This window comes from Dermacentor albipictus, chromosome 5, assembly GCF_038994185.2.
Source record: "Dermacentor albipictus isolate Rhodes 1998 colony chromosome 5, USDA_Dalb.pri_finalv2, whole genome shotgun sequence".
Lineage (NCBI taxonomy): Eukaryota > Metazoa > Arthropoda > Arachnida > Ixodida > Ixodidae > Dermacentor > Dermacentor albipictus.
In genome coordinates this window covers 105,293,853-105,319,213 of record NC_091825.1, presented here as the reverse complement: position 1 = coordinate 105,319,213, position 25,361 = coordinate 105,293,853, and the positions used below count along the sequence as shown (strand labels likewise).

At 46.7% G+C, this 25,361-nt stretch overlaps 2 protein-coding genes across 4 annotated transcripts in view; one reads left to right on the top strand and one right to left on the bottom strand.

The window, feature by feature from the left end:
- Positions 1-24,394, top strand: part of LOC135905963 (uncharacterized) — a 43,182-nt gene extending 18,788 nt beyond the window's left edge. For 2 of the 3 annotated variants that reach the window (XM_065437112.1, XM_065437110.2), the window contains exons 4-11: positions 2,148-2,357; positions 3,234-3,365; positions 5,680-5,918; positions 9,013-9,131; positions 10,010-10,154; positions 15,323-15,490; positions 22,874-22,990; positions 24,021-24,394. In XM_065437112.1, the coding sequence (XP_065293184.1) occupies positions 2,148-2,357; positions 3,234-3,365; positions 5,680-5,918; positions 9,013-9,131; positions 10,010-10,154; positions 15,323-15,490; positions 22,874-22,990; positions 24,021-24,212 (1,322 nt within the window). In that variant the 3' untranslated portion in view covers positions 24,213-24,394. The remainder of the gene's footprint in view (positions 1-2,147; positions 2,358-3,233; positions 3,366-5,679; positions 5,919-9,012; positions 9,132-10,009; positions 10,155-15,322; positions 15,491-22,873; positions 22,991-24,020) is intronic. The other variant, XM_065437111.2, reaches the window with a different exon arrangement.
- On the bottom strand, positions 17,993-19,768 carry LOC135905911 (uncharacterized). The gene has a single exon (XM_065437027.2). It carries the CDS (start codon positions 19,553-19,555, stop codon positions 18,377-18,379), a length of 1,179 nt encoding a protein of 392 aa, XP_065293099.1. The 5' UTR covers positions 19,556-19,768; the 3' UTR covers positions 17,993-18,376.
- Positions 24,395-25,361: the final 967 nt, after the last annotated feature.

Sequence of the window (25,361 nt, the reverse complement as noted above, 5' to 3'; positions counted from 1 at the left end):
TGTACACAAGATGTCGAATGGAGATTTGATTTGATTTGAAAATTGCCGCCGATTGAAGGTGCCCTGATAGAATGTGCGATTGAAGGTGAAATTGCTGATTTGAAGGTGCCGCTGCTGCTCGTCTATTAATTTCCCGCTCCAAAACGCTTCCACGCGACTTCCCTCTATACCGCCATGGAGTTACAGAATACACAAGGAGAGAGCATTACGTAAATGCAGACAGCCTTGGCAAGCGACACCTCCGTGAACCCATTCTCCTTGCTTTTCCCCTCGCAGTATAGGCCCAACGTGTGTGCTGTGAGACCCGGCGTATCGGTCGATGACACTTGGTTTTCGGTAGTTTTTAATCGATGCGCACTTGTTCGGCAACACTGCCGTAGCTCTGCTTGCCACCCTACCTCTGCCTGCAGAGTGGGAGCAGTAAAACCTGCCGCGCTCTCTGACGGGACGATCACGTGTTGGGACTATGCGTTTTGGCTTCAATCGTGTTGCGCGGTCTCATCTCCTAGTTCTTTCCGTCCTCCGTGTTCGCCGCTTTCTCTGACTAAGCCATTGCTGACGTCACACAAGAGGTACCGGTAGTCCACAAGAGGTGACGCTACTCCGATTTTAGAACTTTGTAATTTTCTCACTTAAGGAAAAGCTCTGTTCTCGCTACAAATAACGAATTCCTCATTACAGAAGATTAATCTTTCAACCTAGCTCGACTTGATATTTTGCCTTAGCGCCCCTGATGAGAAACGCCATAGCGGGGTGCTCTTGGTAAGTGTTGATCTCATCCAGGATTTTTCAACGCGCATTCGGGGCAGAGCATGGTGCCCAAAGGTTTGTGCATTCCGCGCACATAGAAATCCGGCCGCCGCAGTCGAAATTTGAACCCGCCACCTTGCACTCACCAGCAGAGCGCCATTACGACTCGGTTTTCATCTTCTACTTTGTTGTAGCGCAGGCCGAACGACTGGGCACAATGAAAGGCACACAAAATAACACTAGCGCTTCGTGTTGTGTTATGTGTGTTCTGTATGTCCGGTCGTTCTGCCTGTGCTACAAGAAAGTGTAAGAGGCCATACAAACAAGCCAATATAGCCACCCTCACCGGGTTTCACGTTTCAAGGTCGCCTGTTCACGACAGCTTACAATCTAAATTCAATGTCAAATGCGTTGCGAGTAATTTACGCCTACTTGGACTTCTCGGATATCGCCTTTTGTGCTCAGTTTCGCAAGGATAGTGAAGTATATTCCTGTTTGATGTAAAGTATATACATTCCCTGTTACTTTTACTGGAATATGTCGCCTTTTCTACCATTACTTTTGCGGGATATTCTTGGTTTCTTACAAGCACAGGATGAAGAATAAACTATGGACGTTGAAATACATGGCGGTAGGATCCTAGCATAACCGATCAAGTTGACGGGAGAACATGGTATGAACGGTGTATCAATAAATTACTTTGCTTGTGGCGGGCTTTGTACAAAATTCACCGTCCTCTCTTCCTCTTTGATATTTTCGACGCAATCTGCAATTTTAGTAGAATTAAACTTGACGCTTGGGTGGACCGACCGGTGAAGATTAAGTTAGGTTAGGTTAGGTTGGGGTGAGGTTGGATTGGGTTAGGCTAGGTTTGGTTGCGAGTTCTTTGCCAATTCTTTGCAAATAATTTCACATGTGTACCCGCAATGTAAAATAAATATTTGAGTGATTGGTCTATGTGCTGTTCTGCGCACTATTCTGACCGAGAGATAAAAAAACGCAAAAAACGAGGAGCCTGGGACCAAATAACTTTAGTATTCAAATTTTCTCCTTGGTCACTGGTACGAGGACCACCTCGCCGCGGTTATCGCTGGGATCGGTCACTATACTCGGCGGATGACAAGAAAGCCGCCATAGTTGCAAAGGGGCTTTCGATTTCCTAGGGGAGAGCGTTGGCCCAGCGGTCAGAAGTTTCAACAGCGGCATAGAGGGCCCTAGGCAGAGACTAGCTGGCGTAACGAGTAACAAAATGTTTTCATTACATCGCTGCGTAAGAGCGGCCAGCTCGACGTGCTGCTCGATGAAGAGCGAGCTGAGGCTTAATGATAAACATAGAATGGAGGGAAAAGCATCGTTACGCTGCTAGAATCTCACGATGCCGACGCTGCGCCATGCAGTCACCACACCTGGAAGGTCAACGGGGGCCAGGAGGCACACGAGCGCGTCGTCGTCGTCGGCTGTGACAACCACAACGAAGGCGGCTGCCGTTGATGGGGAATATTCGTCGACTGCTGCCGATTTGAGTCGACACAATGACCGTACGACTATGCATTACATGCCCACTTTTGTACACTTTATGGGCACAAAAGTTTGCAGTAGTGTGAGAGGTGAGAATATTGTTCAAGCATGTAACAAGAAATCAAGAAATTGATTGTAAGTAACAAGAAATTGTAGCAAGAAATTGTAGCAAGAAATTGAAACGCATAATCGACTAATTAAAAAGAGTTCACCAACTATGTTTTAGCTTATTACATTATGGCGCGTATTGCAATTTACGACTTGTAGCCGGGGAGTTCGCAAGGCGGTTCCACTTGGAACGAATTTTCAGGATGACGCCAGTTTCGAGATCGAGATATTGATTCCCGAACTTTGCGGAGGAATACATTGGCGGTCCAGTTACTTTTGCGTTTGAATACATAAATCAACGTTTTGCTATGAAAGTAAGTGTAACGACAGTGTATTTTACTGCAAGTTTGACAGCGCATATTTCATAAATGGTGTCATCCACACAATTCTCTTCAAGTGGATATGCCTTGCAGTCACCCGATAGAATGTATAAATTTAAATATGGTGCCATATGGTAATTAGTCAGAAACACAGTTAGTTCATTGCGCACTTTATTATTTTTTTTGCAAGTAATGTCCACCTCTTTTGAGTAGACCAGAGGGGAGGGAGGTATTCTTCATGTGTCCACCTAATGGACATGTCCATTTCGTCTGCTGCTGAAATTCTGATTGGCTGCGCTGTGGTACACGTCAAAAGGAGACAGGCGCTACCAGCGAATCACCACTTCAGCAGCAGAGGAAACGGACTTGCCCACACTTAAGAATACCACTGTAGTTCATGAACTAGAATTTTGCTATCTGCCACATATGCATTAGTAGGCGCTGTTTGCATGCCTACTGTGGCTTTTAATTAACATTTTGAGACTGTGCAAACTATACACCTACACCGAATCTTGCGCTGTTCCACTTCACTGATAGGCCTACTCTGTGTTTTCTCGGGCGGACGAAAGACCAGGCTTGTTCTTCCCGCCGACGGCGTCTGCAAGTACGTCGCATTTCACAGCGTCGTGCCAGCGAAACAATCAAAAGACTTCACGTCTCCGAACAACGGTAGGTGTGCGCGCACCGCTCACGTTGCTTCGAGCTTGCTGAGAAGCCACCTCCTCGACAGCCGTGCACTAGCCGAGGAGTTTGTCACTAGGCAAAAGGCTCGAAAGGACGACGGCACAGAGACAACATTGCCGCTATCGCTGAAAGCTGGGCGAGTTGTTTACGGGCATTACATGGTTCATAATTATTTGTTACAGTGCTAGGTAGGACGGAACACAAATTTACGTCAAATGCAAAGGGCGGATGCTATAAAATACGGGACGCAGTATTTCGGTGCTTACACTTGAATATGCGAAACGGATACGCCCAAGTTCTCATATCAAAGCTCATAAAGCTTCGTACTAAAATTTTATTTCGATATCAAATACATGACACTTTAGGCTAATTTCCGTTGTCGCCGTCGGGCTCACCGTAATTTTTCGCATAAAGTCCAGATGGCGGCCGCGCGCCGCATGCTGTAGGTGCGATCGAAAGCTTTCGAGGGTGAGCCAAGAAGGATGGTGGCTTGGTGCTGCGGTGTTGTCTCGCACTCCCAAGGGAGGTAGGCGGTGTGAGGGGGGGGGGGGGGGGGGCGTAGGTTAGTGCGCATTTCCTCTTCTACTCCAGGTGCGCCGCCTGACGCGGGTCCCATCTATAGTCGGATACAACTTTAGAAAAAAGGGGGCGTTTACTCCTCCGAGGCAGATCCACCAATGGGCGCGCACTCTGGACCGACGTCATGCGCCGGACGGCCGGTGACTTCGCCGCTTCGGTCATCTGGGCGGGGCCTCCCCTTTTTTCTAAAGTTGTATCCGACTATAGGAGGCAATCTGCGCTGGTTTCGAAGGCTAGCCGACTGGATATAGCTGATGGCTTTGTGCGCACTGCGTCCTCGCGCGCCTGTAGTTCGCGTTGAAGCGCGAGAGGCTGCACGAAGGTGATTTCGCTCGCCGCTCTTCATCACTCCAGCGTTGTGACAGCCAGTTTCCGTGGTGATCGAGTGAGATGTGTACGTTTTTGCCTTCTCTCGTGTGACAACGTGCATGTTAATTTAGTTAGCAAGCTAATATCTGTGGCAGTTTATGCAGCTCATAAAACGATGCGACTGTTTTTCTCTTTTTTTGTCTTATGTTACTCGCGCACTGACCGCTTGACCGGCCGTTCTAATGGCTCAAGAACATGCCACCAACGACTCCCCCTGAATACCTCCTAACCTTTCGCATCCCCAACACGCTCCCAAGCCCCCGTATTTCTTAAAAATTTCGTTTTTCTCTTTCTTATTCTTTCACGCTCCCCCCCCCCCCCCCTTCTTTTTGTCTGTCTTGGTCCCGCCCTGGCTTCTCCCACCGCCCTTTTTTCTCTTTTTTTTTCTTTTCTACTTCTATTTCTTTTCTTTTCTCCCCGCGTGCCCACTCTCACGCTCTTGTCCCCTCGTCTTGGGAATGAAGCTCACAGACGTCGGACGACAGCGCTTGTTTCCTCTGGTAATCTCTCTCTTCAAAACCAGCCGCCAGCGACAACACCCGCACATGACGTCACTGCACTAACCCTTTAAAACTAACACGCCGAGGATGACGAGGCCGCCTTTGACGAAGATAGGTCCTCCTATCGAAACGTTGGCCAGCCTTTCTGAGGCATCTTATCCCTGTTTACAAACTTTATACCACTTACTTCGTATAGGTGTCTCATGATGTGCTATCGCAATCAATGCGTCGCCCGTCGGGCGAAACTGTGACCTTTTTTTTACTTGTATATGGCAATGGAGAATCATAATTTTTCAATAACTTCGGATGGCGTGGTTGGGAAATTACACTAATGTATTATTTTTTTCTAAACAGTCGAATGCGGTAAAGTTGTGGCGAAACAGTTTTTGTTAATTATTTCAAACCGCCGAATGCAGCTAAATGCGGCTAATGCCTAAAACTTGAAAGGCTGACATAAAAAGCCAGAAGGACTAAGCTAAAGCAAATATCCGTGCCGTCAGAAGGAAAAACTTTGTGGACCTAGGTATAGACCAAAACATTTTGTCCTCGCCAAGGCCCACGTGCACAGGTACTGACCAGTTCACTACATTGCTTGCACGTCTTTAGCTTCAGGTTGTTTTGAACTTATGGCTACATTCGCTTAACGCGAAGAAACTCACTTCCTTTTTTCTCCAACTAGGGCGAACATTTTTTTCTCCCCTACTATACTACTCACCGTTCAGTTACTGGCTTCTCCGCAATACTAGCAACACAGAGGACATTACCGCCTAGGTTATCTTTATTGGTGTTTGGTGGTTTGCGAAGGTGCCCAATTGAACGGCACTGGACGCTTGAATTTTTCGCGCGCACAGGGGAAGCTTTCGATGCGTTCATGGTTGAGGCAGGGAAGTTCAGGCGCACCGTGCCGCTGCTCTCCATCGCCAAACATGCATGGGACAAGTTGGCTTCCAAGGGGGAACGCGTCGCCAACGTCACCTCGGCGCTGGAAGTGTACGCAGACAGGGGCATCGGGGGCTTCGGCTGCGCCCTCTACTACCACACGCTACGCTACGCGCCTGACAGCAAGACTCACCTGGCGCTACTCAGTGAGGTGAGCCCCGATAAGTATTGATAAAGTGAGTGACTGACAACTTGTCTGATTGACTACGAGAGGTCGCGTTGCGTTGATGAACACACACAGGGGTAGACACGTATGCACGAAACGGACAGAGACCTTGTTCTTCACGACATTTTACACACCTCATGCTTGCGTGTCACTGTCTCTTTGTGGGCCACTACCGAGTAGCGCAAATTACACTATAAAGTCAAGCCATACCAACCAGAGCCTGTCGAAGAACTCCTAAGCGATTTCGCCTGCAGGGACAACGTGACGCATTGATGGCTGCGGATTAATTTTTATTCGCCTATGATCTCTTACCGCGCACCTACATCTAAGTAAACGAATGCTTTTGCATTCCGACCTCATCAGATCGCATCTGACGAGGCTGGGAATCGATGCCGTGACGACTAGCTTACCAGCAGGACTCCCATAGCCTCTGAGCCCCGCCCGTAGCTCATGGAGCCATAGAGTATCCATTGTGCTATCACTGCTCTCGTGTGTGAATAAGCCTGTCATTCAATCTCGACCTTTATGCTCTCAACTTTACCAATAAATAGTCAGTAGTATTGACTTTACTTTAAAAAAAAAAGCTACAGGCCTAGCGGCATCAAAGATTTCAGCTTTCGCGTAATTTCTCTTTATGACGGCAAAAATTGTCACGGTCAGTTGCGGTGAACAGCGAGGGTCTGGAATCCCCGAGCCCCTTCTGGAACGTCTTTTTTATTTTCGAGCGTTTCTTATGTTCATAGTTTTTCTGTCCGGGCAATAGATGCTGAGTGTGACGTCGCAAGCAAGTAGTGGCACTTGTTGAATCGCCTTCGGACTACCATTACTGCTTAGGCCACAATCTCAGCTACATTACGCACTTTAGAATAGATTATATATGGTTAGCGCGCGTTATGGTTAACGCGTGTCTGTCCGACTGCTTCTTGCCAGCCCTTTGACAACAAAGCCATTTAATGCAACAAGTCGAACTGCTTCAGTATTCGTTACACATAATAATACTACGATTGGTTGTGTGTTCTCCCATCATGCCGAGCGAATAACGAGCATTGTCTGCGCCATAATATATTGAATGCAGTAGCATTATACAGTACATTCACCGGTCTTCGTTGTTGGTCTCGACGCAAAATAAAGCGTGCCGATCACGGAGGCAGTGTAATCGAAGACTTTGGTGGATTGGTCCTAATTCATGGGCACAGCTGTGTAAACGCGTCACCGGAAGGCAAGTAAGGCAATATTGTACGACGAAACATAAATATCAGTATGTCCCATGCGCTACTTATGTCGTGTACAGAATTCCTTTAAGCTGCGATCGGGTTTAGTTGGGACAAGCGGGCCATGCAGTGCCTGAACGACAGGCTGCGAAACCACTTCAGATGTTTGAAATCAGGAAAGGGCTCGAACCTTGCTTCGCATTGCAACAGTTGCGGTCGCTATACAAGGTTGAAGAATGCGTAGGTTGTCGGCCGTGGAAAAATGAAATTAGAGCTTGAGCTTTTGGCAGAGGCGTCAATAGAAAATTCTTGATCAGATATATGCGTTAGTGTGGTTTCGGTGGCGTACTTAAATAAATAGCGCGATTCTTGGGTAGTTACAGCTAAGCTGCTTCATTCACATCTCTTTTGCTTTTGCTTTGTTATGCTTCTTGCACCACTTGTGGCGCTGCAGACGGTGCACGCATGCATTCCGATTATCACGTTTCGTGATGCGATTGTGCGCGCGGTGTATGCACTTTTTGTCGCCTGCTCTTTTTCTGTTACTCGTTTCAGAGTGTCTTGAGCGCATGCGCACATTGCCCTGCTGTAGCAAAAAAAAAAAGTTTCCAATAAACATTCACAGTTGTTAATAGCGCTTCTCCTGTCTGTCCGACCTACCTTTGGTTCCGTCTGTTGCGCTTCACCGTAGCGAAATATGCATCACTAACTAGCCCAAAATATTACTCTTCTAAAATTGACGGGCTGATCCTGGAGAATGTGCTGTAAACGGCTTGGGACGATACTAGTAATGCTATTCCGTTGTATAGTCGCTCAGGTGTAGCGCGAGGAATTTGTGTTTACAAACATTTTTATTTCTGCAGCGGAAAATGAGTTATAAAGTACCACGCATTCGACCAAACGAACAATGAAGGCACTGACGTCTTTCACACGCACGAAGTATCCACATTGTGTTGTTAATTGCCATTTATATAAATCCAGTAATTCACTGTGCTGTAGCTATGTTTATAGCTACCAGCAAAGGGAGTTGTGTGCGAATAATCACTAAAGTGCAAATCGTTATAGAAGCCTTCGAGAAAGCCTGAAGAAACGGCCTGTTTTTATGCTCTGCAGTTCCTTGATGTAGCCAACCCGTTTAATTAAGTGCATGAACCGCGAATAGACGAAGATAAATCGTACGGTTATTTATTTCATGTCGGTAGACGGTATACGTACTTTATACATTCAAAACAACAAATCTGTACGAATATGAGCCTACCTTTGAGGATTCCCTTACACAATGCCTATTACCTTTTTTACACTTAGTTTTACCGACTTTCTATTAGCTTTATTGACATCCTGTTTACATTTACAGTCTAGTAACGCTTTCCTACAATGTCAAAGGAAATCCTACTTTATTTTTCCAAAGATTGTTTTATAAATAATTTCTTTAGAAGTTCAAGTTACTCATTCTAAGGACAGTGTTTAGTACAGTTTCTTTAGAAAGTGATAATACTTTTTATTTCTTATAGAGACAGTTTTCAGTATAATATCTTTAGAAATGAAGTTACAAGACAGATTTCATTAAAATATCTTTAAAAGTTAAGAACCGATTTTTTTCTGAAGGCAATTATTGTTAAAGTAAATTTTATACGTTTTCTAGAGAGGTTTTTAAATAAAATGTGATTAAACACTGTAGTACTTTTTCTCAAATCAAAATTTTTAATGGGACGCAATTCGACAAAAATTTCATTCTTAAGGCTGTTTCTATAAAAGAAAACACGAATGCCAATTAGATAATGTAATATATTTATATGTAAGAGTAGACGCATTGTCGCAAGGAGTTATGCACTCAATTGCTCAGTCGCCTATACTAATCCGCTACGCAGGACTTCCGCAAGATGCTGCGATCGCCGCTACTCTTCTTTCTGGGCCTGGTCGTGGTGGGCTCGGGCCACGGCCTGGGAGCCCGCGACGCCGCGATTGAACTGGCTCGCAGCGTTGTCGAGTGAGCGAGGGGATGCGCGTCGTCTTGATGCAAGTTGATGCGGCCGTACAGTGGTTGAATATGACACGAAGTGCACGCCATACCTGGTTTGTTAATAAATAGTGTTCACTGTTTTTAGCTTTTGTGACAGCTCGGCGTACTTCATCGGTGTTTATCGGAAGTGAGAATTTTCCAGTTTCTTACGGTGAACACAAGCAATCTGGGGTAACGTCTATCCCACATAGATTAAAGCGCGCACGCACGCAGGTACACGCGGGCCCTGCAGCTATTCCTTCTTCCAGTAGACTTCATGTATGCGGCTTTGCCGTTATAAATAAATAAATAAATAAATAAATAAATAAATAAATAAATATATATATATATATATAAACGAGAAGAAAGGAGGTTAACCGAGGGACCCGATAATTATTAGTCATATAATGAGAAGCCAACAAACACTGACACCAAGTACCAAGTACACACACACATATATATATATATATATATATATATATATATATATATATATATATATATATATATATATATATATATATATATATATATATATATATATATATATATATATATATATATGCGTGTGTGTGTGTGTGTGTGTGAGCTCTGTTGCCCATAAGAAATCCATACACTGTCTACAGATTTCTTATGTACGGCCTTGTTTTTCTATATGTATGATATAGAAATTTGTAGAATGTCTATAGCCGAAAGTCCTTAAGTGGCTTGTTTATCTTCAGTCGATTCCCTGTATATAGGCAATTTGGTGACAGCATTTTTTAGGTTGTCTGTTTTAGTCTATCCCTTGTCTACAAATAGTCTATTGAGAAGAGTCACTGGTCCTGGTAACAGAAAAGTCTCACGGGTTCTTCCCGTCTCTTCAGACACGTGGACCTCCTGGTTGTGGTGAGCCACGTTCCAGCCGACCGGAACTTGCTGCAGGAGACCGAGAGCCTCCGCCATTGCCTGGTCACCGCCGCGTCCGGTTGGCGCGACGACCACCTTGGAAACAAAAATCTCCAGTCCACAGTGAGCGACCACCTCTTTTTGCACTACACGTACCAGCGCTTCTCATCCAATTTTAATGCGAGAGTGTTCTTCGGTTACCCTGCACAACTTTGTTATATCCCGCCTCGTTACGATAACCGCGCAAGAAAATCAGGAAAATTTATCCTCCTACATGGAATCGAACCTTGGCCTACAGCATGGTAAGCGAGTAAGGAGAATGGTAAACCCCAACAACTGTGAAGGGGCGCGGAATACGTGCGACAGCAGAGACCTCCAACGGAAGGCTTCGACACGAGCAGTCGTCGCGATCCTTCTTACGAGTCACACTGCGACGAACAGATGGCCTTATGGGGCTCGCATAGCGTGGTGGTTGACGTCGATCTCATGGCGTGACGCAGTTGAAAGCGTTTACATACGTCTCATAGTTCAGCACGAATCGCCCTTTCGTAGCTGTCGTGGGCACAACTGATAAATGAGCGCCGCCGCCACCGTGTTGTCGCAATATCGACGTGCATGAGCCGCTCGTGTTTGGAGTGTTACGCCGTGGAGTGTTGTGTCGGCGGCATGGTGCTTTATTGCTCTGTGCTGCAGTGCGCTACGTATACGCGAAGGAGCAGGGCGTGAGCTTTCACTTTTACCCCAAAGAGAAGAAACTGCGCGTTGCATGGCTAATAAAGTTTCGAGTGGGTAAGGAACCAAGCTAGAATTAAATTATGAGTATTTTCGTACCAGAAGCACGACTTGAATATGAGGCACGCCGCTGGAATTATTTGGATCACGAGGGGTTCTTTAGCCTCCACCTAAATCTGAGTACGCGGGTGTTTTCGCATTTCGTCCCCCATCGAAATGTGGCCGCCGCGGCCGGCATTCGATGCCGCGACCTTGAGCTTAACAGCCCAACACCATAGCCACTAAGCAACCACGGCGAGTGAAACCGAGCTCCTGCGCACGTGTTTGCAGCAAGCACTTCCGCGGAGAAGACTTTGTGTACGGACTGGGGGCGCAAATGTTCGGTGAACAGCGGACGCCATGAGACGATTGCTCACGTATGTACAGCGTTCGGTGAGTGATACGAAATACTTGGATCGCGTGGCGGCCGGTGCTTTTTGTGCCGCTGGTGAGCAGTAGCTGATCAACGGGGTGCCGAATGCGGTCGCAATGCCTCACAAAGGACTCTCGCTTTCATGCCATACAGAGATGCATCAGCTAGCTCGGTGTCTCCACCGCCCACAGGTGGCGCAAGAAGTGCCGGTAGCCACGTGCTCCTATAGTATCGCGTTTCAATCGCCGAGCGCTGTTTGCTGGCCCGCAAACCGCCAGCATAACATTTGTTTTCTTTCGCGGCAGGCTGGAAAAGGCGCTGCCTTTCGCCCGGAGTGGTGCCGGCGAGGAATTAGCGGTGCGCCCTTTGGATCGTCCGCCTATATTGAGCGTCGCCGAATCCGGAAGGAACAGAGTGGCAGCATGTTAGTGCATTCAAATGCACAAAGTAATACGGTCATGTGTCACACGGTACATTTTTCGATCGCGAGCGAGCCCGAATAGGACCGTATTTCTCGATCGCGATTGGCCCCTTTGTGCAAGCTGCGGAATGGAGTCAATCGTTGAAAAATTCGATCCCGATCTGACTCGATCGCGATCGAAAAATGCGCCGTGTGTCAACCGCATAAGATTCGCGCAATAAGAAGGAACAGATAAGTGTTAAAATCGTGCTGCAAACAAACGTGTACTCGTCGTCACACTGTCGGAAATGTAAATTGTTGTCTAGCTACAACGTCACAAAGGGAACCCTTGTCAGAAAAATAACAAAGCTAAAGTCTCTGAACGACGCGCGCAAGCGCATATGGCTCTCGTCTGTATGCTTCACATCATGCGAGAAATGTCGCGGCTGCACGCAGCTCAAAACATGTTGGCTTGTTTCTCAGAAAACGGAGAAAGCACTTGCGTCCTGCTCCGTGGGGGTACGCATGCTAAACAGCAATATAAATTTGCGAATGCCATTTCTTTGTCGTGTCAACCGCGACCCGTTTGTATAGACGGAAACCTACAATGAATGAAATTACATGGTGCGCACGTTGCACGCCTTTCTTGCAGCAAAAATACGTTTCTTTACCGCAAGCACACGCTGAAGCCCATTTGATGCTTAGTTTTAATTCGACACAGTGGTTTCTCACCTTTCACAAGGAGGCGGACTCGGCCTCCGTGGTTTCCATGTCGGTGGCCATAGCAGTCGATGCCGGCCGTCGGGGCGACGGCTAAGGCTTTATGAGGAAATTTTTTTTTTTCGGAACAGTTACTTAGCATATCATAAAGGCAGTGACGAAGTCATAACAGTATTTTACTGATTTCGTCGAAGTGAAATACAATAATAATAAAAATAGACGACGCCAAAACGGCTGTGGGCTGAGCAGGAGAGGGCTGGCGGAGCAATCAAGTTTGCACGTCACACGGATGGCTCCGCATGGCGACGCCACGGTATGTGCTCGCCCCCAGTACTCTTTTGTTCGTCCGTGTCTTTTTTGCGCTGCTTTCTCCCAAGTTATCTACCTTGCATATATGGCATGCATAAACATATACCGTACATATACTTAAATATATGATAAACCTTACCATGCCAGCGAAAGTTCGCGTGGAGTGTCCATATAATTGTATGTATGTATGCTTTATTTCCACAAAAACTAAATACAACTTTGCGGGGGTAAAGGGGGAAAAAAGCTGCTCGTAGCAGCTTGACCAGCCCCAAATACCCTTAATACAATAAGAAAATAAGGGAACAGCAGAGCGGAAATACAGTCTTCCCAAGTACTTACATATTCAAGCATTACAACATATCATGCATACGCATCGCAAATCAGGCGAGAAAAAAAAATACAACAAAAGCAAGATGTGAGCAAGCAAGCAAAAACACGAAATCTCACTGCACTTCAAAAGCACATAGGCATTGTACAACTCACATATGAGAGAAAAAATCAAGAATATCAGGAGGAGAACAAGTTGCAATATCAATTTAATTAACAATAAGATCGTTTAATAACCGAGGTAGCCTGGAGCACAGCATTTATGATCCATAGTTTGTGCGCGATTTTGGTACGTGCCAGTACTCTGGCTTTCTTGTGCTGTATGGAGTGTCGTGTAGTTTAAGTTAGCCATAAAAGTAATGCAGTTTATGTTCTTTTTCTGTTCATTTTTATACGCAAGCACTTAACGATACCTTAAAAGGGCCTGTACTTCCGGCGTGTTAAGTTTATGAAATAAATAAGCTGAAGGGAAATCGTATGGTTTATTGCAAATAGCGCGAAGAGCCTTCTTTTGCAGTATGTACAGCCTGTATATATTTGTGTCAGAAGTGGTAGCCCAGACCGAACAACAATAATTTAAATGGCTGACAAAAAGTGAATTATATAAAAAGCACTTAATAGAGCGAGGAAGATAGTTCAAGGAATAAAATATTCCAGTGATTTGTTTGCGAGAAACCACTTGCAATAAATGCGGCAGATACGGAGGTTACGTGAGGATTACGCCATCTCGTCCATATTGGCGCTGGCTACTCAACTTTAGGTGCAGCAACGGGACCTTCGGTTGCAATTTTACGTAACAAAGTCATATATCGAGACACAGAAAGCGATGATAACCTTTCTAGACGAGTAATCTATCCGTATAACTCGGCCTAATATTTTAATTTAGTTTCAATATAGGTTTAGAAACGTGTACCTTCACACAGCCGAACTGTGTACACACAGCGCGGACCAGTAAGTTACAGGAACAGGCTTGAAGTCGCAGTCAACATTATGGAGCTTGTTGATACAACAATGCCTACATCAAATCGGAAAGCGTCACGGTGATAAAGTCAAATTTGGCGGGTTATGACATCATCAGCTTTGCGAGAGGTAAGACTGCGGATAGCCGATCATGGGAGCTAGACATCGCCACGACGACGGGCAGGCATTGTTGAATAGGCAAAGGCTTCTGTGAGAAAGTTAGGAAGCCTCAGGTATATTGAAGCTTGAAGCGGACTTCCCACGGGTGCCATTGGACCAACAGTCATGCGGCTATAGAAAAAGAAGCGTCACTTTTGCTCTCTGACAGCGAAAAAAGATTTGAACAATTGATGTAGATATGAACTGAAGAAGCACGGCAGATTGGGCGAGTTGGTGGTTTTCCATAATGTTTAAGAACAGCGCAAGGACGTACACCGGACCACAGAATAGATGATGGGACACGCACGGCGCTGACTTACAACTGCGTTTATTGGAAAAAAAAATACGATGGCTTTTTGAAGCCTTACACCAAGCGTGCGCGCATGCTCGATGTGAATAAAAGCGCTTGTCATTACCAAAACATTCACATCGAGCATGCGCGGACGCTTAATGTAAGGTTTCAAAAAGCCATTGTATTTTTTTCCAATAAACGCAGTTGTAAGTCAGTGCCGTGTGTGTCCCATCGTCTATTCTATTTTCCGGTGTACGTCTTTGCGCTGTTTTAAAACATGATGTGGACAATCTATAACGAAATGTGAAGAATTTCGTGCTGCTGGTTGCGGGAGTCGACGACCTATCTGGAGCGCTTTTTCGTTGTGCCTCAGTCGTCCTAGGCACTCACGCGCAAACACAGAGGAAACACTTCCGGTGAACCTTTAGCTTGTCTGGATGTCGTTTCGTCTCAGAGAAACTGTCTTTTGCGATTGAGGAGCTGCTGTCTCTTACAGGCATTGTTTTAGGTTGTCTCAATATGAACGCAAGGGTTCCATAAAAGCTGACCGATTTCCGTTTCATACGTCTCACGAAACAAAGAGCTCGCTGGAGAAATCATGTTTAACACAGGCCTCCAGGCAGACATGTCTTGTAAACCTCGTCGATCGTTGCTTGAATGTGCACAACAGGATACTGGACAAGCGTGAGACAGCTATAGCTGGTTTGACGCCAACCAACCGCATCGCGATAAATGCCTCGTGCAGATTACGCGCATTCCCGCTTAACCTTTTACTGGACTTTCCCGTGTAGTTATTAAAGTGCACCGGCTTGAGTAAACGTTTTTGATCCTCCTGTTCATCGCCCGCGTATATTCAGTTGCTCCCTCTTTCTTTTGCTCCTGTCCCTTAGCCTCAGTGTAGGGTAGCAAACCAGACGCCTTTCTGGTTGACCTTCCTGCCTTTTCTCTTCTTGCTTTCTTAACTCTTTCTCACTCTCCAGCAACGCGCCGTTGATGTTCTCCTGGCTCTCAAGGACTCCAAGGCCCGCTTGTTCGTGTCGGCAACGATGGGTGTCTGGAAGTACGCGGTGGCGGCTCGGAGCATCCGGAACCTGCCCACCCTTGGCAACATGAGCTGCGATTCCCGAGAGCTGGTGCCGTTCGCAGAGGTCAGCGGAAAGCAGTTATTCGACTATACCTCGACTGTGGGTTTTAGCTTCTACTGCGCATGCATTCCTTTGTGGACGCGAGCTCGGAATTGCCACGCAGTTTATGCAACCACAAAACGAATTGTCAAGTACGGGCCGAAACTTAAGCGTTATCTTAAGAGAGCAGTAAACTAAATAATAATAATAATAATAATAATAATAATAATAATAATAATAATAATAATAATAATAATAATAATAATAATAATAATAATAATAATAATAAACTAACGCGTGCTCCTCTCCGGGCTTTTTCATCCCCTTCTTCACACGTCGGGACGCCAACAGGGTCATGCACGTGACGCCACCAGGGTAAAAGCCGTCTATTGGCCCATGGATGCAAGTTCCGATCTGTCTGCTAGCACGACTTTTTCTGTGCAAACCCGCCGTGGTTGCTCAGTGGGTATGGTGTTGGCCTGCTGAGCACGAGATCGCGGGATCGAATCCCGGCCATGGCGGCAGCATTTCAATGGGGGCGAAGAGCGAAAACACCCGTGTATCTAGATTTAGGTGCACGTTAGAATTCCTGGTGGTCCAAATTTTCGGAGTCCCCACTATGGCGTGCCTCATAATCAGAAAGTGGTTTTGGCTCGTAAAACTCCATAATTTAATTTTTTCCATGTAGTCGTACGCTGACTGTGACATCAAACAAACGATTTACGGGGAGTATCGACAGTGACGTAGCGGGCACCATGCTGTCCTATTCACAGCTTCCAGAGCGCTGCCGTGTACAAGCAGATCTAAATAAAATATAGGTCTCAGTAGGCCAGTTGTGAACAGTGTAGGTGCTTGCGTTGACGTGTAATTGTACGCTTACTCCATATTATGATGCGTGCGAAAGTACTGGGTGTCAAAGAAGTAACTATATATTCAGAAAATAACACATGATGAGGATTGTGAATGACATCGGAGTTTCACGTACGATAGCGCAAGGCCTGTAGTCGGCCTTGTAACGTCTGTTAGGTGCACTCAAATGAGAGCTGTACAAGGAAAATCTTCGCACACTGCAGGAGCTACAAGCAGCCATTAATCAGCGCATTGCGCAGATAACCCCAGTAACCCTCCACCGAGTGTAACAATACACAGCGTCGTGTGCTGACGTGTCTTCAAGCCGGTGATGGGCATTTTCAGCACCTCCTGTAGTGATCACCGCACTGCCGGAAGTAAAACATCAAGTTTAAGGCCACCGTTTCTACTGCAGTTACTTTTCTTACACACAGTACATGCGTAAACTTTTAGATGACAGCTAACATGTGTCATTTGCGCTTGCCCGTCGTGGTGGCTTAGCGGCTATGATGTTCTCATGCTAAGCACGAGGTAACGGGATTGAATTTCGGCCGCATTTCGATGAAGGTGAGATGCAAAAGAAAAAGAAACGAAAAGAAAAACGCCCGTGTCTCGTGAATTGGGGGCCCGGCAAAGATCTCCAGGTGGTCAAAATTAATCTGGAGTCCACCTACGGCGCGCCTCATGATCAAATCGTCGTGGTTATCGCACGTAAAGCCCCAGAGTTCAAGTCATTTGGGTGATATGGCAGCGGCATTCGTAACTTTCGCCAAGCTGACATAGGGTGTGTCAGATAAAGGCGAGACGTTTCCCCGACGTTATATTAAAAAAAAAAAGAGACAGTCGTGATACTAAGCAGTTTTAGAATAGAGACCCCCAAAGTCAGGGGGCCCTTAAGATTAGCGTCTCGCCTCAGCGCATGCGCCCAACCCGAATGTCATCTTTGGGTTTGTTTTCGTACGCCCGCAACGCTGAATTTCATTGATAGCTTGTGTGTTCTATGCATATATCCTCCTTGGTTCTAAGTGCCCGAAACCTGCTTTGCGTCGTCTCAACGTCACCGGTATCGTCTCAAAAAAGCGTTAACGCCTCCTCATTGAAAATAATGAACGCTAAGGCACACTTTTCATCCTGCAAAACATTAGAGATGGCATTATTTCATTTTTTTATCTGTCAGTACGTTTTAATTTTCCTTCCGCGTGCAGAAAGGACTCTGCAATCGCGTGACGCTAACGCAAGCTGGGAACCCTATCCAAAAGCAGCTTCCAGGCGATGAAGACCGCGAACAAAAAGCGGCCACTTGTTGGAGCACCCTAAGCGCTAGACCCCTATCCTAAACCTCCCTACTTTTGTACGCTGTTATATTTATGGCCTGCACATTTTTCGGATGCACAAACTAGTTCATGCCATTGAACCATGCAGAAAGCGATAGTACGAATGTCGTAATGGGCCTCGTCTTCTGCCTAGTTTTTCAATACCTTTCACACACACAAAAAAGATCCAAACTGACCAATAAGCGAACGTAGCTGTTGAAGCTGTTCTTTAAGAAGTGGTATAGGAACCGCAAAGTAATAATGCGAAAGACGTTTATTATGAAGGAAACTGTTTATCGCTCCTAGTCGCCAGTGAGGAGAACCCATCAGTGCTCTAAGGGACAAATGAAATCGTAGAACAAGATATTGGGCAAGTGCTCATTTTATTAACATTTAATTTATGTAGGCAGTTACATAGCACGAAAATAATGAACAAAAGAAGCCATGTGCGAAACCATCCCTTCCTTCCATTTCGAGCTTTCAAGATTTCTTTGCTAATATGCACTTCTGACGAGAATTCAGCCGCGCCTAGACCATCGGCAGAAGTGCACTTTGGTTCTCATCTGCCCAAAGCAGTAAATAGCGGCGGATGAGGACGCATGACGCTCAAGATATTGCAAAAGAAACACCGCAAAGGAAGCACGCTACCAAGAACGCTACTTGTCCTTTCGCTAAACAGTGGCCACATGTGTAAACACCATTTGAAGTGCCTGCGGTGACGACTTCGAGCAAGCGACGTGCGCCGGGCTTAGATGTACTCTAGTTGTTCTAGGACTCCGGTGTAGTCTTCCTCGTTTAAAAAGAAAACAGACTGGGACACGAAGAGCCTTTTCTCAACGTTGTTGTACCTCCAGAAGTGGATGGCGTGGCCGCTCTTAGCTCCGGCATAGTTGCCCGTCCCGTCGGCCAAGAAGAACTGGCCGCTCTCGAAGCTTAATTGGTCCACGCTGAGCGCGTTGATCATCATGTCGTTCGTCAGCGGCCTGTACAAGCTGCGGCCGCGTGGCTTCCACTCTTCCGTCTGGAACACGGACTTGCTGTGTCGAATGGCCAGGAAGCCGCGGCCGAACCGGGGGCATCGCTGTTGGCGGTCCGCCGACCCCGGGACGCAACTGGTTCCCTTTCCGGCCTGCTGCAAGATGGCGGGTCCCAGGAAGCCTGCCATATGCTGGAACACGTCCGCAGCTTGGGGCAGCGTCAGAACCGGCACGAACTCTTCGACAGACTTTCCCTTGTGTTCGGGCTGTTGGCGGTGCTTGTTGACGCCGCCGCGGTCGGAGGCCTTGGCGCCGTGCTCACCGACCTTCGTCGCGGCCGCTTGGCGTCCTTGCCCTATCTGGACCGTGGTGCAGCGCGCCTTGCGGGTCTCCTTGTCGACGCTCAAGAGGACGGCGTCGGACATGGGCGAGTGGCCTTCGATGGCCCTGGGTTTCCGAGCGCCAGTCGCAGCGCTGCCGACCCCCGCGCGGGACGACTTCTGGCGCCGGAGGAAATACCGCTCCAACGGGAACCTGGCGGCCAGGAACGACAGGAAGACGACGCCCAGCGCGTCCAGAGGGTTCCTCACCGAACCTCGGTACGACGCCGTCACGAGCAGGCGCTTGCATTGTTCCAAGAACGCCGAGAAGCCTTGGTCACCGGGCCGCCTTCTTGCCGAGCCGCCGCTGAGCGGTCTGTCCACGACCACTCTCGAAGGATGGCCGAGGTTGGTTCCGGCTGGCCTTCGCGCCACTGGATGGTGTACTTGGCGTGGCTTAACAGACGCACTTTGTTTCTTCTTCTTGGAGTCTTCTCTTGTGACCTTGGTGCCGAGCTGGCGACGTCCGTCGATTTCCTTTAGAAAGGACGTTGGTTCCTCCGCGGGGCATGCTTTCTTGTGGACCGGTGCTCCAGCGTCGCGTAACGCAGTTGCACGCACCTCGGCCATTGGTGTTCCGCTTGCGAAAAGTTCTGTCGTAATCGGGAAGTGGATGTCGACAAAGGTTGATCACGCTCTGCGGCAAGTTGGCGAGGGTCTTCCTACTGAGGATAACTCGATGCGAAGTTCGTCTTCGTTTTCAGGTAGCCCACATACGCTTCTCGGGAATAAGTGTCACGTTATCGTGCTTTCTGCGCCCTAGGAAACGAGCTGCAGCGCCACAAAATACTTTTTCAAGGACAGTTTTAACATTTTCACTTCTCACCCCGCTGTCGGTGAGAGCTTGATAAGCGGATACTGGTCCGATAACGACAAGACACAGCTCGGTTGACATGCGCCGCGTTTCATTTCTGCCCTGGTTTAGGATAACCACTTCATTCAAGATACGTGGGAACCCATAGAACTGGGAGACTGAAAGCAGACAGAGCGTGAAAGATCCATCGCGCTGCAACCCGATGTTTTGTCGTTATCGGCATACTGCGATGCGCCTGACAGCGCGAAGTGTGCGCGCGCGATCTGGTATCCCGCATATCGTCGTAGGAAAGCGGCTGAAGATGCGTCAAATTTGACTCTGACTTGTTTTAGGACATTGTGCTGTTTGTAGCAAATATAACTTCGCAATAATTGTTCGCACTTTTTGTTAGCGCCACTGTTTGGCTTGAGGTGGGGCAAGAAAGGTGGAGATGCGACCGAAGGAACTTGGGAGTGGGGCAGCTTGCGGGCCCTGCAAGGATCGCGTTATGTTACCGCTAGCCTTTTAAATCGCTTTGGCACGTTCGCTCCGCGTAACGCTTCGCTGATGAAGAATGCGCGATCACAGATGACATGCACTTTTAGTGCGCGGGCTTTAATGCGATTGAATTATAAGTGAACCTTGCCCTCTTTAGAGCTATCTAACAGAAAATATGGGCCGATCTCGAAGGCATTGTAGTCGGTATCTATCAGAATGCGGGGAGATCTCGAAGGCAGTGTAGTCAACACAGCGTCTCAAAGCTCTAGCTGTCACAAGGGAAGAAAGCGAGAAACTGTCACGTGGTGCACGCGCCAGACGTTTCAGAGAGCGTCTTCGGCACGAGAGACGTGTGATCGTGGCCTAGTGGTTATCCCACCATTGGTCCAGATATTCTTTATAGCATTATATGGGGTGATCATTTCGAAGTTTCCCCTAATTTTTTAAAATTGCCTGTTGCAGATAACGTAATTCTAGTCCTCGAGCTGGAATATTCAGAGAGGCGGGCATTACTTGCATGAGAAATCGAAACACATACTCAATTAATGAAAAACATATCGCTAATAACTTCTTAATTACTTTACGGCACAAATTTGCGATTTACGAATTGTTGCTGGTGAGTTTGCATAGCGTCCTGACTTGGAACTAATTTCCAGAATGGCCCCACTTTGGAGGTATACGTCGAACTCGCCGTGAAAAATGCACCGTTGTTCCACTTACTTCTTTTTTTTTTTACGAAACGCTATTTTATGCATTGAAGCACAAAATAACTGGAACGGCCATGTACTTTGTCCCATACTTTGGGAAGTAATATCTCGAAACTCGTGTCATCCTGGATATTCATTTCAAGTTTATACGTCTCGCAAGCTCACCGGCTACAATTCCTAATTTGCAATATGTGCCGTAAAGTAATTAGTTCAGAAGTTAATTAGTGAAAATTTATTAGTTAGTTGAATGTGTGTTACGATTTTATGTGCTAGTAATGTCTGCCTCTTCGAATAACCCGGCTCAAGGACAAGAATCTTGCTATCTGTCACAGGCGATATTTAATATTTCCGGGAAGCTTGAAAATGATCACCCCGCGGACACAGGCGAGACTTCGCCCTCTTTGGAGGTATCTAGCAGAAAACTGGGTGCGTTTCCAGCGTGCGCGAGCGCGTCACAGCCTGTGCGGAATCGCAAGGTTGCAAGACATAAAGAGCTATGACGGGGCCACTTTGACAACTGAGGGAGTGCGAGGTCGCCCGCGACGCACGCGTGAGCAGTTGTTGAGACGTCACAATAAACACAATCCAAGTATACTTATGGTAACTTCGAATGGTCGCTGTGATCCTAGCGTACAAATTCCGTAAGCACTCTGAATCCAAGTAGGCGACATGTTGCGCCGACCGAAGAGCCGGAGCAGTGAGAAGGAAGAAAGTGAAAGCTGAGGGGAGCTATCGGTAACAGAGCCAGGGCTGCGGCCGATGCCGAGAATGGCGCGAGAGTCCCCCTTCGCCAGCGCAGCCACGGAAAGGGGCAGGGTCACGTGACCGGAGAGCGACCAGATTTCTTGGCTGCTAGGACGGCAAAACTGGGTGCGCCTCTCGGCGCTCTGATCTTAAGTCAGGCGATTGCGAAAAGCGATCCGAACGCAGCTCAACCGCTATTTTTTGACCATGCTAACAAGATTGGCATTTTGGGAGCGCTCTAGAGTGCTAGAAAACGACTACCCAGCGATGCCATTAAAAAGGCAGTGGTGCTAAGTTTTCTTCATTTTCTTGCTTCTCATGCTGACCGAATCTTGTTGCAATACATCAGTTCAGGGTGGAATTACAAATTAAATTCTGCGGCACTACGTGCAAAAGCCACGATATGATTATGTGGCACATCGGAGTGGAGGACTCCGCAGTAATTCTGACAACCTGGGAATTTTGTTTAGCGTGCACTGTGCACTGGTATTTTTGCATTTCTTCCCCATCGAAATGCGGCCGCCGCGGCAGGAATTTGATCCCGTGCCCTCGGGCTTAGCGGCGCAACATGTATGCCACCACGGCGAGTATCAGTTCACGGTTAATTCAACTGAATATGCGTAAACTTATGCTACCTGTCTACCTAAGCATAGCGTGCTTGCTCGGTTGACCACGCAGCAGTTGAAGCTACGTGGTATGTTGTTGTTACAAGAACGGACCATATCCTTCACTGTGGCTTGTAGCGTGATCCTTTGTACGAGGTCCATTGCCATAGGCCAAATCAGGGCGTTTAGCCTGTGACCAAAGTGAAAATTACACTCCAAGTGTCGTTTCAGCGCACCAGCTCCATATAATTTATTTTATCGTAAGGTTATTGTAACACGACTTAATTCGACTTACAATTATTTATTCCTAGTTACCAGCTTAGCCAGGTTTAATCCTTTGCGCGTTGTAATATATGGTATCATGTGCGTCCATCACATGACAGGAAAGGAGTTCTGTTGGACAAGTAGACATAAAACGAGATTGTTAGATACTGCCGAAACAGTCATCGATTCTGCTGTATTGTCAGGCAGAACCTGCATGCTTGAGGTATCGGAAAAATATTTATAGCATCTCTTTCAACTTCTTTTTTTTTCCTGACAGGTCTGCAAGAAAAACTTCACAGTCGGCAATAGCGGCGAAGCTGGGATTGCCTACGACTACGACTTGGATAAATCCACGTGGCGCTCGTATGAGACGCCGGAATCCATTTCTTTCAAAGTGAGTGGCATGTACTCCATTGTTGAATTAGTGTTTATTCCCGGCGTGGTATCTCAGCAACGTTATTATAACGTTTCTTCCCCTTCCCCAGTGCAGGGTAGCAAATTGTAAATCTATCTTCCAGTTAACCTTCGCGTGCCTTACTAATTTCTTTTATATATATATATATATATATATATATATATATATATATATATATATATATATATATATATATATATATATATATATATATATATATGTAACTTTCCGATGCTGACCACAAGGTTCGGAATGTGTTACACCTAATCTAGCAGAAAAGGGGGCAAACGAAAGGAAACAGGGTTGCCCGCCTTTAAGTCGTGGTTATCTGTTTTGATATCACAATTGTTAATGTTTGTTACTATGTGCGAGTGAGTTGGCGCCTGTTGAGAACTCCGGTTTGTCGTGCTTTAATCTGGGGCGGAGTCCCTGGATCCCTCGTAGCCCTGCATAAAAAATAGTCAGTGGCTAAAAAAACTACTTCGCCTAGAGTGCGCGAATACTGTTTAAACGCGCAATAATTGGCGATTCGCCTTCTTTTCTTTGTCATCTAGCATCCGTGCAGGCTAGTATAGCGTGCTGAATCAATGTCAAGTAATTTTAGCTGCCTCGCTTACGAAGATGCACATGTTCCTAGTACAACGCCTAGCCAAATATTTATCGCAGAACTAATTTTTGGACGGCGCTGTTAGTCGACAGAGAGTGAGGAGCCGGTTACTGGACGTTATAGAAAACAGGCGAGGTTGATCCTGGGCCTCTTACGTCTGTGTAACGCTCGAATTCATTTGTTTTCGAACTGTGTGGTAGGCACGAGGGAGGCCCAGTCCTTATTTTGTGCGACACACGGCTTTCCGCGTTAGTTCTTGCGTAAAATGAAAGGTTAGATATAGATGTATTAACAAAGATTGCAGAAATGTGTTGGATCCATTTCTGGCTGGTTAGTGCACATTGGAATTCTTTAGCAGTGAATACTTTTCTAAACCGAATCTCACCGATTTTTTTTTTTCAGATTCAGCGTGTGTTTCGACACCTGAAAGACGCCCAAAGTGCGGGCAGGGCCGGCTTCTGGGCATTATACGACGTCGAAATGGACGACTGGGACGGTGAATGCCACAATGGCACTCCGAGGAAGCCCGTTAGACTCTACAAATTTGCGGACCTCACGGCACCTGCCTCTTTGCAAAGAATTACGTACAGCTAGCACGCAATGTGCGTTAGCTGCTTGCGAAATAAACTTACGCGGTATACATGTTGCCCACACAGCACCGGCCCTTAGCGACGATTCCCGCAGTGCAACTTAAATTAATCTCGAAGGCCATGCTTATGCTAGCTGAAAATCCCGGACATGTCGTAATATCCGCCATGTTTTAAACATTGTCTACCCCCCCCCCCCCCCCATAAAGAAGAAGCATCTTTTGATTGTCGTTCTAACTGTACTCTAAATGAGATCAGTATATTTATGCTTGTACACTTGCGCGCTTTAGTTCCGGGTACATTTCTGGCCTTATAAAAACAAATTTCGACAGCCCATCTCTAGAGATCATACAGGTTACGCTTGATAATTTTGGTCTGTTTAAAAAAATAAATCGTGCCAGAACCACGATCTGGTTATGAGGCTCGCCGTATTGGAAATTGGGACCACCTGGGGTTCCTTATACTCAGGTGAGTACGTACTATTTTACTGGCCAGAAATCGTTTCATTTCAGTTTTACCGCTCTCATTCTCCTTCTCAGCGTCGCTTTCTTTGTACGAGGTGGCTACAGTTGTTTGATTTCAACGTTTCTTTCGTGGTCGTGTATTTTAACTGCTCCATTTAGTTTCCCAGAATTTTGCCGTTCTTCGTTGGCTTGCATGACGGCTCGCCGCTGCTGTGGCTGGCAGCTCGTCGCCCCCCCGGAGCGACCCATGTTGAGAAAAGAACTCTGGAAAATGAAATGGAGCGTTACAGAATACCGGCCTTGATCTCTTGCCGTGGAGGCTGATTGCACGCTTAGAGCAGCCAGTTATCGAGACAATGTAGCGCGAGGTTGAGTGCGATCGTTCTTTGAGTGGCCGTCTTATTTCATGTGTTTTGTTGACTTTTGGTGCGACTGGGATGCAAGCTCGAAACGTTTGTTTCTCATCACGCTCGTAACGGGCGCTTTCATTTTACGCCGCATACTTCGAGGAAATGAGAGAATACGAGGAAAATACATAAATAACAACAAATATATTTAGTAATGACTAGTAGGTTATTTCACGCCGAATTTGTTGCTGATTCAGTCATGTATACATCTGTAGGCATCATGTGTACATCTGTGGCGTCTGCTTCACAGTCGTATTTTTTTTTTTTTGGTCCGAAGCATCGCAA